The 15,155-nt window shown below is 41.3% G+C and overlaps 1 protein-coding gene across 5 annotated transcripts in view; it reads left to right on the top strand.

The window, feature by feature from the left end:
- Window positions 1-4,844: 4,844 nt before the first annotated feature.
- The window catches only part of LOC122557396 (transcription factor Dp-1-like), a 58,798-nt gene continuing 48,487 nt past the window's right edge, over window positions 4,845-15,155 (top strand). The window contains exons 1-2 of one of the 5 annotated variants that reach the window (XM_043705061.1): window positions 4,845-5,392; window positions 6,834-6,925. Coding sequence is in view for 1 of the 5 variants with exons in the window: in XM_043705060.1 (XP_043560995.1) it covers window positions 6,914-6,925 (12 nt within the window). In the remaining 4 variants the exon portion in view is untranslated. Of the gene's footprint in view, window positions 5,393-6,833; window positions 6,926-8,821; window positions 8,910-9,662; window positions 9,682-10,827; window positions 10,959-15,155 lie in introns of those variants that run through there. The other 4 variants (XM_043705060.1, XM_043705063.1, XM_043705065.1 and 1 more) reach the window with 4 other exon arrangements.

A 15,155-nucleotide genomic window follows, 5' to 3' on the forward strand; every position in this document is an offset into this window, starting at 1 on the left:
ACCAATCTCCAAAGCACCCACATCTGTCACAGACAGAGTGACTCTCAACATTTTCCACAAAAGCTTAATATCATTATTAAACCAGGAGATAAAATGTCATGCACTATTATACGTTTGACAGTTGATTCCACTTTCCTACTCCAAAAGGCAGCCATATTCTCAGAGACCACCAACCTTCTCTTATTTTAAATGGATATAAATTTAAAAGTTATGCATATATTATGGTCTGGCAAACACTGAACTCTTTCCTTCTGGGTGCTGCTGTCTGCTCTGAATCAATGGTTATGCTATGATCTAGATTATCCCTCAAATTGTCACACTAACTTGAGACTATTGTGCTCCATTGTCCTAAGATGCCTTGCCAACTGAACACCATGTGAAGCAAGATGTGTGGCTTGTATATATTTTAATATCTTGCATATATTTTTATATCTTCATTTTTGAATTTGAACTGGTGACATATGTGCTCTCTCTGTGTGTGAAGAGGCTTAATGATTAACATGTGAGTCTTTCTAAATCCATGGTAACTTATTTTTAAAAACCAGTTGAGGCAGATGGTTCTTGAAGCATAATGGAGTTTGTTTATGTTTGGAGAGTTTTTGAGCAAACAATATAAAGTGATGTGCATTAGGCTGCATTAGAAAATTCTAGATTACTTTTTTGGTTTAGAGAAAACACCCAGAGCTTGAATAAGCCCTTTTAGACTGAAAGGTTTTGCAGCAGTCTTGGCTGAAGGTTAAGCCCTGGAGAAGGCATTGTCTCTTTGTGAGTACTATAAAGTAGTGCTGTTGTTAATAATGGGATTGTGTTTTAGTGTTTCAAAATCCTTAAACATGTGTTGCATGCAAATAGTCTGGTTTATTCAATTTTTGCCGTAGTTCTGTTCGCCGAGCTGGACGTTTTTGTTGCAAACGTTTCGTCCCCTGGCTAGGCGACATCATCAGTGCTTGGGAGCCTCCTGTGAAGCGCTTCTGTGGTGTTTCCTCCGGCATTTATAGTGGCCTGTCCCTGCCGCTTCCGGTTGTCAGTTTCAGCATGCGGATCATTAGCTGTCTTCCTGTTTGTCCTATATAGTGTTTTGTGCAGTCCTTGCATGGGATTTTGTACACTACATTAGTTTTGCTCATGCTGGGTATCGGGTCCTTCGTTTTGGTGAGTTGTTGTCTGAGTGGCTGTTGATTAGTGTGCTACAAATCTTCTCACAAACCTTTATTCAATTTTTCTTCATATCTTCTGCTTAATAAAGTTCTGTGTCATTGTTGAAACAAATGCTGCAGAATTGTGTGCTTATTTTAGTGAAAGATCACCTGTTAAATCCAAAAATGATTGATCAAGAATCCGGTCTGGAATCTGACTTGACAAATAATAACATCTGGGATTAAATAGAACGTGCACTATCCACCTTACTACAAAATCAATATGCATGCAATGCTCTGACTGAGGTCTTACTAAGATTTTATACAGATTTAATTCATTTGATTTTTTTCAGAGGCATTCCACATAATCCTCCAATTGACTTGTAAGGAAAGTTACAAACTGGAAATCCAGGTCAAAGCAGCCTGATTGACAGACACCCTATCTAATACCTTTAACATTAACTTCTTCCACCAATGACAGTGACAGGACTGTGTAACAATTTCCAACTCATCAAGGTTCCAAGAGCACCTTACAAACCCACAACCTTGATTATCTAGAAAGGACAATGCATATCACAACCTGCAAGTTTCACTCCAAGTGATATCACCTTGAGTCGGTACTACCCTGTATTGCTGTTCCTTTAGTGTCACTAGTCAAAATCCTGAAATTCCCTCATTGACAGCACTGCGCATGTACCTACACCTCAAATACTACAGCAGTTCAAGAATACAGCTCACTACCCACTTTTTCCAAGGGCAATTATGAATGGACAATGCCAACTCAGGCATGGTGCCCACATCTCAAGAATGAATATATTTTTTAAAATTACTCCTCTTTCCCCTATGCTCTCCTCTTACCCTTCTTTGAAGCTTAACTATTTTGCCATGTTCTCCTCCACCATCTTTTGTCTTTTCTCTTTCTTCACTCAGCCTCTACTTTCTTTCTCTATCATTTTTTTAGATTACTATAGATCATTTGAAAGATTACATTTCTTCAGAACCATTATGACTGTTTGAAAAGGCAGTTCTTAATGAGGAAGGACAATTGAAGAGTGTGGCAAGGAATACAAAATGAGAGAATGCATCAAAACTGTTGAGCTTGGATAATATGATCAAGTTCCACCCATCTGGAAATATACTTTTCAAAAACTCCCAACCTGAAATCTCCTGATAACTTCAAAGGAATCCAGCAAGTTGCCTGGTGGCCAGATAAAAGTCCACAGGCTGTAGTGGATCACCTCACTTCTCAGTGGTACTGTGGTCAGTTAAACTTCGTTTTTATAAACAAGACTCTGCATCTACCCTATCCTAATGCTTTTCTGATGGGTGCTGTGATGTTGTTTTTTTCTCTCGTTCTTTTCTTGGTTTAAGGTTCATTAGATCAATTACAAAGCTCTCCTCCCAACAAAAAGGCCATTGAACCAGTGCCCTTCCTAAAGAGTATAACTCAGTAAGACTTGAAGATGGAAGATAAGCATTGTGCCAGCATAACTACTTTAGTTTTCTTAAATATCCATGTTTAGGACATGGAGAAATGAAATGGATGCCCCTGTCAGCCAGGAGAAAGTGAGGACTGCAGATGCTGGAGATCAGAGCTGAAAAATGTGTTGCTGGAAAAGCGCAGCAGGTCAGGCAGCATCCAAGGAGCAGGACAATTGACGTTTCAGGAAGAAGGGCTTATGCCCGAAACATCGATTCTCCTGTCATCACTTTTCAGCCCTGTCAGCCAGTAGTAAAAGACCCCAGTTTTCAGAAGAGCCAGGGAAGTTTACTACAGTGTCCTGGCCAGTTGTCATGTTTTAACCAATATTTTAAAGGACAAACTATTTGCTCAATACCACATGGCTGTTTGTCAGATTTCATTGCTGCTTTTTAAATTTTTATCATGAGAGGAGTGTCACAGTCAAGGGCATTTCTTGTCCTTGAGAATGTAATGGTGATCCCGGTTCTTGAACCACTGCATTCCAAGCAGTGTCAGTACACTTACTATGCTGTTAGAGAGGTAGTCACAGTGTTTTGAGCTAGTGATAGTGAAAGAATGACAATATAGTTCCAAGTCAGGATGTTATGAGACTTGGAAGGGAACTTTCAGATGGTAGTGCTCCCATACATCTGCTCCCCTTATCCTTTCTGGTGTTAAGAGTTTGGAGGTTTGGAAGGTGATGTTGCTGAGTTGATGCCGTATGTTCATACATTTTATACTTTGTATTCTGTGCACACTGCTCTCATATGCACTTGCATATGAGAGTAAGAAAATATTTCAAAGGTGGTGAATGGGTTGTCATTCAAGCAGACTGGTTCATCCAGGTTGGGTTGTTCAGGTTGTAAGTTTGCTTGCTGAGCTGGTAGATTTGATCCCAGACATTTCATCACCATGCTAGGTAACATCAGTGAGCCTCCGGTGAAGAACTGGTGTTCTTGTCTTGCTACTTATGTGTATTGGTCTGTTGTGGTGGGTGATATCACTTCCGGTTCTTTTTCTGAGGTTGGTAAATGGAGGCCAAACCAATAGGTTTGTAAATGGAGTTCGTTTGAATACCAGGCCTTGAGAAATTCGCATCCATGTTTTTGTTTAGCCATCCTGGATGTACTGTCTCAGTTAAACTAATGTCCCTCTTCATCTGGGAGTATGGATACCACTGATAGTTGGTCATGTCTTTTGGTGGCTAGTTTCCTGCCCGCCTGTAAGATTTGTTGCAGTCCTTGCAGGGTATTTTGTGTGTGACGTTTGTTCTGCTGGCTGTAGGTACATGGTCCTTAAAATTCATCAGGAGCTATTTCAGTGTGGTGGTAGGTTTGTCAGCTACTAGGATATCTGGGCTTGGAGATGCCAGTGTGGAGTGTACAAAGTTAAAAATCGTACAACACCAGGTTATACTCCGACAGGTTTATGTGGAAGCACTAGCTTTTGGAGCGTTAGCTCCTTCATCAGGTGGTTGTCCCGAAAGCTAGTGCTTCCAAATAAACCTGTCGGACTATAACCTGGAGTTGTGTGATTTTTAACTTAACGATGTCTAGGGGCCAGAGCAGTCCAGTGGCCATCGCTGAGATTTACAGTTGAAACATTAGCTTTCTCTCTCTCTCCATGGATGCTGCCTGATCTGCTGTGGTCTGCAGCATTTGTTGTTTTCAGTACAGACCACGGCCATGTCTAGTGCTCGCTGACGGGATGTGCTCCACATCCACAAGCACTTCCTACCACTATCTGGACTCAGTTGCCTAAGCTAAACACGCGCCAAGAGAAATACAAATAGGTCCTCTTTATCAGGCTGTGGTTGCGAATAAACGTTATCTTACCTAGACAGAATGCCTTAAGCTGACAAACACATCCCTCAGACACACGAACGAACTCGCACGCTCCAGTCACGTCCAACACACTTTCAAAAACAAGGGGGCGTGGCCCGGCAACGGGGAAGATGCGCGCGCGCTCGCCCTGGCCCAGCCTCCGCCAATCGCCAACCTCGATGGATGAGAAGGCCGGAGGTTTACTCCGTAAACCCGATTTTCATTGGGCGACGGGGAGAGCGGAGGGTGGTGACGGCCGTCCGCCGCGGGGAGGGCCAATCGCGAGGCTCCGGCGCCTTCGCGGAGGGAGGGGGTGGGAGAAGAGAGGGGAAGGCTCGTCGGATGGACCAATGGGCCAGGGCCAGGGAGGCGGGGCCGAGCGAGGAGCCAATGGCGAGGCGGCGCGAGCCGGACACCGCCAAGATCGGTTGAGGATGAAAACAGTTGCGAGCGGCTGCAGGCAGCTTCATTTTGGCCGGATCGGTGTGAAGGCTGGTGGGGAGGGAGACGGGGCGGCAGCGGGCTGGAAAGCATACCTTATCCCATCCTAGGACCATCTGAACACCCTCGACTGCCAACCCTCCTCCTCCCTTCCCCTCCTCCTCTTTTTAACCCACCCTGCACACCGATAAAAAACTGACAGAAACAAAAAAAACTAAACCCTTCCCGCCTCCCAGAGAATAATGACAATGTAATTCCAGTGGAGTGGAGCTGAGTTTTATTTTAATTTTAAATCCATTCCCCTGATGTGTCTGAGGTGCTGGGCGAGAAGCGGCGATTTGCTTCATTTCCCTCACTCATCCCCTTCCCCCTCCACCCCCTTCTTCATTTGATAAATCGCTGTTATATTTATTTTAAATTTCCCTTCATTCACCCCAGTCCCCCTCCCCTCTCACCCTCCTGGAAAGAAGGGAAAAAAAATTTGAGAAAGCGCCGCCTGTGGAGTCGACAGATTGATATGTGTTGAAAAGGTATCATCGCTTCATATCGCTCTTTTTTTCCTTAAGAAAATAGGAAAAGGGATATGTGATCGGCCTGATTTTGGCCTCAAACTAAGCTTTTCTTAAGTTTCTGGTCTCGATTTTATCTCGGTGATCTTCCTGGAAATTAGTTAAAATGACTGAAATGTTTTTATTGTTGCTTCATTTTCTTTTTGACATGAATTAAGGAAGGAGGCCTGGTATGGTGGGGAGGGTTGAGAGAATTGTTTTTTTTTCAGCTATAACCTTTTCAGTACTGGTGTGAGTCCCATCTGCTGTTGGTTTGGCTTCAGGTTGTTTACAGTAAGACAGCCCCTGGCTTCAAGGCCTACAGGCTCCAGATGAGGAGGAGGGGAGGGGAGAGTGCCGAGGTTGGAGGTGTCCCAAGTTGAAGTGGAGTGGGGGTAAGGGGAACTGTAAATGCAAACCGAATTGTTTATAATGTATGAATTTCGCTAGGTTTTCAATTTTAAAAGGGAATTGAAGCGCCTCCAAATACAATACCAGAGTAAGTATGCAAGGCATCAGCACGAAAGACAAAAGCAATTGCAGACTAATTTATCTAAAACTTTTTTTATCGTCCAAACTTCTTGACGTTGTAAATGTGCATAGGTTTTATATCTGTATGTATAATCTTGAAGGAGCCACATCTTGGGAGCAATGAATATTCTGATGAAAGGATAAGCTCTCTCAGAAGGTTTGTTTCGAGCATGCTTGCAAAGTAAAAAGTGTGATCTTTTAAATGTTCTGATCGTTAACAAGACAGCGGGTATAAGGTGTGGAAGGTACTAGTCCTTAGTACCGAATTAAAAAAACAGCGATTATTAAATGTATTTGTTTTTCATATTCGTGTATGTGGTGGATAGGCCATGAGGCCTGGCGGGGCCTTAATGCTAACTGGTCTGCAGGAAACCGGTTGTTAACGTTTTGTCTTGATGTATTCTCGTATTATTTTAACATTTGACCTTAGTTCGCTAAAGTAATAACGTTGATCAGGTTTTGGTGTAGGTTTTAGACTAATGTAAACTGCAGATTGTGCAAAACCTGATCTAACAATTTGCCTAGTTGCTTCTGGAAGACTAGGCCCAGCAATCATCTTCAGTAATTTCCAAATTAAGTTTTATTTGTATGCAATTACCAAGTTTCTTCAGTTTTTCATTTCTATATTATTTTCACTTTGTAATATTTGTACAAACATTTAAGATTAACTAGAAAGTGCACAATATAATGAGCAATTGACTGCATAAATAAAGAAAATTGCAGTGTTTTGCTATGTAATGTAACATTAAATGCAGCAAGCCAAATAAGCATTGAAGTTTTAAAAAGTTGAGTTAAATGAAGGCGTAAGTTCACTGACTTTGTTATATTTTGTAACTTGTGAATAAAATAAATTTACTGAAAAAATTGTTCAGTTTCAATCTTTTATTTTTAGGTGCTGTTACAGTGGAATCCTGCATGTTTTAATTTTGGCAACCGAGCTATCCAAAATTCAGCAATAAAAGAACCATTAACATGGCCAAAGATGTAAGTCTTATGTTTTTGCCAAAAATACAGCCTTAATTGTGAACTTTTATCCACAAAATTCGGTGACATTAGCTGACATTCGTGAATTAATCCAAAGGTGTCCTTGGCCTTATTTGCTTTTATAGAATGGAAGAAAATTTTCACTTTCTATAGTATACCTCGTATTGCAATTCATTAGGATTTTGTTAAAATACTTTGCATCCAATTATTTGCATTTATGTCAGCAAACAAAGTGACCAAGATCCGCAAAGATCATGAGGTGAACAATTGTTGGGTCATATTGCAGTGTGAGGTGAATGTGGTTTATTAGCAATAAAAAAAAGGCTTCTTCAAATAGTGTCATTGTGTTTCAGTTGTTCTTCAGGTACATCTGTCTCAATCCAACAGCTGGCAGAAGCCATGGAATCTATATATCCAATTGAACAGATAAATGGATTAATGTCACATCAAAAAAACAGCAGTTCCAGTAATGCAATGCAAACCTCTATACGATATGTTGAACGATCTGTCCACACTATATGAGGGCATATCTGACTCTAGCTTAAGTGCAACATGCTTACACTTACAAAATCAGACACATTGTAATTTTTAACCCACAGTTTACTCTTTACTCTTGTGATTGTAAGCTTTGAAAATTCCATTTTGATGCAAACTTCTCTGTAATTCCTGCTGTTCTTGCAATAACGATATTTCTCTGTGTGGTCCATGGCCCTTCGCCATCTTTTAGCCTTTTAAGTTCTGTAGACTGACAGTTCTATGTCATTATATCCAAATGATTTGCTGTATCATTGTGTCAGAAATTATAATTGCTCAATAACCTTTAAGTTGTGCTGACCAATAAATATCAGTAGTTTACTTTATTAACCTTCCAAAGAGAGATTGAGAGTAATAAATATCTGCTCTATACCCATAGGAGAAAAGTCCAACTAGTTTATTAGCTAGTTGCTGATTTTGTACTCCAATTATTTCATTAAATTAATTTTACCACATAGCTAATTTTTTTTTCTCAAAAATGTTCTTATTCTTTCTTTTCAAAATGCAGCAGCTGTCTGTTGGATTATTGCCCCACTAGCAACTGGGGTAAACTTGCAGTAAATCAACAGAAATTCACAAGTTAAGCCAACGTATATATGAATATACAAATTAGGGGCAGAAGCAGGCCATTCAAGCCTGTTTGCCCATTCAGTAAGATCATGGCTGATTTATTTAGAATTCCACATTCCCATCTATCTCTCACTTTTGATTCCCTTCTTGACAAGCAAGTGACCTCTACTCTAACAATATTCAATGACTCTGTCGCCTCAGCTTTCTGAGGCAGTTAGTTCCAAAGTCCCACAATCCTCAGTAGAAACTTGCCCACAGCTCTGTCCTGAAGTTTTGGCCCCTAATTTTTAAAATAGTGTCCCCTAGTTCTGAATAGACCAGAAGAGGAAAAATTTGTTCCATGTCCATCTTATCATAATTTTAAGAATATATAAATGAAATTGCCCATTACACTTTTAACTCTTGTGAAAGCAAGCCCAACCTGTCCTTGTGATAAACCACTCATGTTGACTATCAATTTGTAAATCACTCCCGAACAGTCTCTAACATGCTTACATCCTTCCTTAAGTAGGGAGACCAAAACTGTACACCATATTAGAGATGTGGTCTGACAAATACTGAAATTGTATCATAAAATCCTTAGTTTTATGTTCTGTTCCTCTTCTAACAATAGATAGGATTGCATTAGCTTTAATTATTTCCTTAATTGTATGCTAAGTTTTTGTAACTTATGAATTAGAATATGTAAATCACTCTAGTTCAAAATTCTTCTGCTTTTTCTATTTTTGCAAAAGTGAGCAACTTCACATTTTCCCATATTGTACCCCATCTGACTTTTATCTTATTTGTTCATGGAATATGAGCCCATCTGAATGCTCAGAAGAACATTAAGGGTCAACGACATTGTTGTGGGTCTGCAGTCATACGTAGGCCAAATCAGGTAAAGATGGCAGGATTTCTTTCCCAAAAGGACTTTAGTGAACCTGATTGCCATAAAAAGCTCAATCAACAATTTTTTATTGTATTCAAATCTCACCATCTGTCACATTGAATTGCAACCCATTTCCCACCGACATTAGCCTGGATTACTAATCCAGTAACATTTTGCCCACTCAATTAATCTCAATATCAGCCTGTGACATGAAAGCATCTTCCTACCCAGCTTCATGCCATCTGAAAATTTAACCACCATGCCTTCAATCCCCTCATCTAAGTAATTGATTTAAATTGTACAAAGTTGATATCCCATCCACAGACCTCTATAGAACCTCACTCATCATATTCTGCCAATCTGGAAAAGACCCATTCATGTGTACTCTATTTTCTGCGAGCCAATCAATTTTCTATCCATGCTAGTATTATATTCCCTAAACTGAGTTCTTGCTTTGCACAAATCTTTTATGTGGTACCCCATCAAATCTGGAATCCAAGTACAACACAAATGGACACCTCTTTTATCCACAGCATGTTACTACTTAGAATTCAAATAAACTGGTTAAATACAATTTATCTTCCATAAAACCATGCTGACTCTTCCCAGTTATCTTGAATGTTTCCAAGTCCAAAGTTATAACCATCTTAATTGTTGGTGCTAATTTCCCCACAGCAGACATCAAGATCTGATTGCACAAAGATAGGTAGGAAAATGTTCCAGAATTTCCTGTTTCCTGCTTCTCCTTCCCTCCTTGAGCACGGACTTGACTGCACTGCAGGTACCAATCTCAGACTGTGTTCTAGGATCAGCAATCCCAAATTACATTTGTAGCTTTTCTTTGTTTCTGTCTACTTTGAATATAATATATACTGGGAACTTTACTGAGTAGTTGCATCACATCTATGAAGTACTGAATTGTATACCTAAGAGCAGGTCATCAATGCATTTCATTAGGACAGGTGGGATGTGTTGACTTCAAAGATATGTAAGCTTAGCATAGAATTCACAAATCATACAGTGCAGGATGAACGCACCTGGCTCATCTCTACTGACTGCTTGTTTGAAAAATCTATCCAATTAGTTCCACACCCTGTTTTCCCCTCCCCTCCATACCTTTGTAAATTTAGAGTCATAGAGATGTACAGCACGGAAACTGACCCTTTGGTCCAACTCATCCATACCAGTCAGATTTTCTAAATTTATCTATTCTCATTTGCCAGTGTTAAACCTGTATCCCTCTAAATCCTTCCTATTCATTCACCCATCCAGATGCATTTTCAATGTTGTAATTATACCTGCCTCCTCCGCTTCCTCTGGCTGTTCATTCCATACACGCACCATGCTTTGCGTGAAAACGTTAGCCCTTAGGTCCCTTTTAAATCTTTCCCTTCTCATCTTAAACCTATGCCCTCTAGCTTTGGACTCCCCTATCCTGGGGAAGATACCTTGACTATTCACCCTATCCGTGCCTCTCATGGTTTTATAAACTTCTATAAGGTCACCTCTCAGCCTCCGATGCTCCAGGGAAAATAACCCAGCCTATTCGGCCTCTCCCAAGAGCTCAAGCCTTCTATCACTGGCATCTTTAATATCGAATTTGTCCTTTCCAACCTTTTGGGGTAGCCCATTTCATATCATAATAAGGCTATATTATTTTTAACAATGATTAATTGTATTAAATCGCTATTTGCTTAATGTTTGAGACCTGTAGAAGTTGAGTTCTTGTCTGATATGCTGTTGTGGTTCTATTATATTTATATATTATGTAATGACTATAAATTCTTGGTTTACCCTTATTTTACAAATGTGATTATTTGTATTTGTATAGTGACTCTAACATTACAACATGTACCATGATGGTTCACTCCAGGTTACAAGATATGCAGGGGCAGCAAGCAAATTTGCCCTCAAAAGCTCCAAAAACAAATCCTGAAAAACCAGTGAGAGAAAAATCACCTTGGTATGTGAGAAAGATTAAAATCGGTGAGGAGCAGCTCCTCCAAACTCTCACTGGTCCTTTGTTTAAAAAAACAAGGTTTTACACAGCCACTTGAGGTAATAATGAGTTTAACTATTTAGTTTAAAGAGGCAAATTTTAAGTTTTATCCATAAAGGAAAGTGATGTGAAGAGGATTAGAGTATGAATTTTAGAAAAGGCCTTGCTGCTGAAAGCAGAGTCACCAATGGTGTCATACTTGAAATCCACAGCGTCCTTAATGGGCTTTGCACATAAACTATTCAGTTGAAATTGGGTGGGCTGGTGGTTCAGTGGTTAGCACTGCTATATCACAGTGCCAGGGTTTTGGGTTCAATTCCAGCCTCAGGTAACTGCCTGTGTGGAGTTTGCACGTCGTCTCTGTGTCTGCGTGGGTTTTCATTGTGTGCTCCAGTTTCCTTCATTTGTGGCGGGACAGTGGCTCAGTGTTTAGCACTGCTGCCTCACACAGCGCCAGGAACCCGGGTTCAATTCCTGCCTCGGGCGACTGTCTGTGTGGAATTTGCACATTCTGCCCGTGTCTGCCACTTTAGGGATCTATGGATAAGTGCATGGTGACTCAGTGGTTAGCACTGCTTCCTCACTGCACCAGGGTCCCAGGTTCAATTCCAGCCTTGGGCGACTGTCTATGTGGAGTTTGCACATTCTCCCTGTGACTGCGTGCGTTTCCTCCGGGTTCTCTGGTTTCCTCCCACAGTCCAAAGATGTGCAGGTTAGGTGAATTGGCCATGCTAAATTGCCCATAGTGTTAGGTGCGTTAGTCAGAGGGAAATGGGTTTGAGTGGATTACTCTTCAGAAGGTCGGTGTAGACTTGTTGGGCCTAAGGTCCTGTTTCCACACTGTAGGGAATCTAATCTAAATTGCCCATTGTGTTCAGTACATTAGTCAGGAGTAAATATAGGGTAGGGGAATGGGTCTGGGTGGGTTACTCTTGGGTCGGTGTGGACTTGTTGGGCCAAATGGCTTACTTCCATCTGGAAGCATGGGTGATTTTCCGGATGGTGTAGGTTAATACATTTTTTAAAAAACAAAGGTTAAAAATGGCCTGAATTAGGAATGTAGATATATTTTTTGTGGGGCTGCTAAAGATTAGAGATGAGAGAGGCAATGGACGGTTGTGAAAATGAGAAAAATTGAGGCAATGTTGGGCAATAATAATGAGTAATTGATGTATGGGATTTGGAGCAATGAACATGTGCAGCAGAGCTTTGGATGACCCTAAGTTTATGCAAGTTGAGATGTGGGAGGTTGTCCAGGGGTCTGTTGAAATGTAGAAAGGTATGCTAAATGCAGTTACAGAATTGGCTCGTGCGTGTGTTCAGGGTCTTTCTCCCCAGTGGTAGACGTTGTAGTAAAGCATTGCCAGGGTGAGATGGATCTTTGAGAATGCTGAGAGCCTTTCCTTGACAGCGGGCCTGGTAGATGGATTCGAGAAATGGAAGGTTGGCCTTTGTGATCATCTAGGCCGAGTTCACCACTCTCTATAACCGTCTCAGATTGTGAATGGTGCAATTGCCATATCAGGTAGTGATACATCCAGACAGAATTCTCTCGATGGCGCACCTGTAAACGTTGGCAAGGGTATTCACCGTTGTGCCAAATTTTGTCAGCTGCCTGAGCAAGAGGAGATGTTTTTGGGCCGTTGTAACCAGTGTGTCCACATGAAGAGTCCAAGAAATGTTGATAACCACTCCCAGGAGTTTGACACACAACTTGTTCCACCTCTGTGCTATTAATGTGTTGGGGGGCATGAGTAACATCCTGCTGAAAGTCAATAATGAGATCCTTGGTTTTGCTGGCATTGAGAGCTAGGTTGTTCTCAGTGCACCATTTTTCCAGGTCTTCCACCTCCTGACTGTAGTCTGTTTTGTCGCCATCTGAGATTTGACTGACTATGGTGGTGTCATCAACGAACTTGTAAATGGCATTAGTCTGGTATTTGGCAACGCAATCATGGGTATACAGTGAGTACAGTAGGGCCCTGGGATGTTGAGTGTTAGTGAGGATGAAATATTTTCCCCAATCTTCACTAATTGTGGCCTGTGGGTCAGTAAACTGAGAATCCATTTGCAGAGAGTGGTGTTGCAGGTAGAACTACAATACCCTTGGGGAAAGGTTTTCCAGAATTTTAACTCTGCAACATCGAGGGACTGGAAATACATTTCCAAGTCCATATGGTGAGTTGCTTGGAGCAAAACCTACATACAATGGTGTTCTCATGTACCTCCTGCCGTTCTTCTAGATGGAAGTAGTTGTGGATTTGAAGGTGTTGTCTGATATTCTTTAGTGAATTTCAACAATATTTTGTAGATAGTACACATTGCTGCTGTTCCTGAAGTGGTGAAAGGACCTAGTGTATGTGGTGCCAATCAAATATGCTGCTTTGTCCTGGATGGTATCCTGCTTCTTGAATATTGTTGCAGCTGCACTCATCCAGGCAAGTGGGGAGTATTCCATCACACTCCTGACTTGTGCCTTGTAGATGATGAATAGGGTTTGGAGAGTCAAGAGGTACGTTCCTAGCCTCTGTTCTATTCTTATAGCCACCGAATGTGTATGGCAAGTGCAGTTGAGTTTCTGGTCAATGGTAACCTCCTAGGATGTTGTCAGTGGGGGATTCAGTGATGGTAACAGCATTGAATATCAAGTGGTGTTGGTTAGATTATCTCTCACTGAAGATGTCCATTACCTTGCAAATGTGTGGCACGACTGTTACTTGCCTCCTGTCAACCCAAACCTGGATATTGTTCAGACCTTGTTGCATTTGAAAACAGACTCCCTCAGTATCTCAGTATCTGAGGACTTGTGAATGATGCTGACCATTGTGCAATCATCAGTGAACATCCCACTTCTGACTTCGTGATGGAGAGGGGAAGGTGTTTGATGAAGCACCTGAAGATAGTTTGACTTTGGACAGACTCCTGAGGAACTCCTGCAACTGTGATGACTGACCAACAACTAGAACCATCTTCCTATGTGCCTCACCTCTGGAATTCAGCTCGTTAGTCCATGTTTGAACTAAGGCTGTAATACGTTCAGGAACCGAATGGCCTTGGTGGAATCCAAACTCTGCGTAAGTGAACAGGATGTTGCTGACCAGGTGCTGCTTTAGCTCTGTTGATGACACCATCCATCATTTTACTGATTATCAAGAGTAAATTGATGGGGTGGTTTGGATTTGGGCATCTCTTTTGCATGTAGGACATACCTGGGCAATTTTTCCACATTGTGAAGTAGATGCCAGGATTGCAGCTTGGCTAAGGGAGTGAAACATTCTGGAGCCCAAGTCTTTATTATTACTTCTGGGCTGTTGTTAGAGCCCACAGCCTTTGCAGTATCCAGTGACTGCAGTGTTTCTTGATATCGTATTGAATGAATCAAATTGGCTGAAGACTGACATCTGTGTTGGGACCACAGGAGGGAGGCCAAGATGGATCATCCACTTGGCACTTCTGGCTTAAGTTTGTGTGAATGCTTCAGCTGCAAAAGGCAACTTGCAAGATAAACAGTGGAAGCAGCAAGCATTAGTTAGAGCTTTGAAAAAGTTACATCAGTTGATCAGATCTGAAAGACTTGCTACATTGAGTTGAGTGGTGGCAGATAACTGAACAGTGAAGAAGATGCAAAGACTCTCTAATATCCCCTTCCTTAGTGATTGGGGGAAACTGTTTTAAAAAAAATTCTCAAGGTCAGGTTCGTAGGAGAGTAGTCTGACACAGAACAAACGACCAAGAGGCGAGTCTGCTAGAATATGGGCATTTTATTCCCCGCAGCGTCGCCACAACGGGTCTGGCTTATACTCACTCTACATGTTACCAAAACTGGGAGCCGTCAGTTCTCGTAGAGCGGTTGCCAACAACCCACGCTCGGCGGTTAAACGTAACCCCGGAGCAGACTCACCGAACTGGAGACTTTTCCAGCTGATATACTCTTTTCCAGATATAAACATTCATGTGCACAGAAGAGCAAGGCTAAAAAACACATTCCATTCTGGTTACATACAGATAAGAAGATTCACACGGGACTAAGCAACACCTCCATTCCGGTTAGATTCACACATGTATTGGGACATAATTTTTAACCGTTTCACCACATTCCACTGCTTGGAATTTTACACCACATTCCACTGCTTGGCCCAATACATGTGTTACATTATGATTCATACATGTATTGGGACATAATTTTACACCACAGAAACCTAGCACATCAGTATGAAATCGATTATTTTTCAACTATAAGTGTTGGTTAATAATAG

Source organism: Chiloscyllium plagiosum, chromosome 15, assembly GCF_004010195.1.
Source record: "Chiloscyllium plagiosum isolate BGI_BamShark_2017 chromosome 15, ASM401019v2, whole genome shotgun sequence".
Lineage (NCBI taxonomy): Eukaryota > Metazoa > Chordata > Chondrichthyes > Orectolobiformes > Hemiscylliidae > Chiloscyllium > Chiloscyllium plagiosum.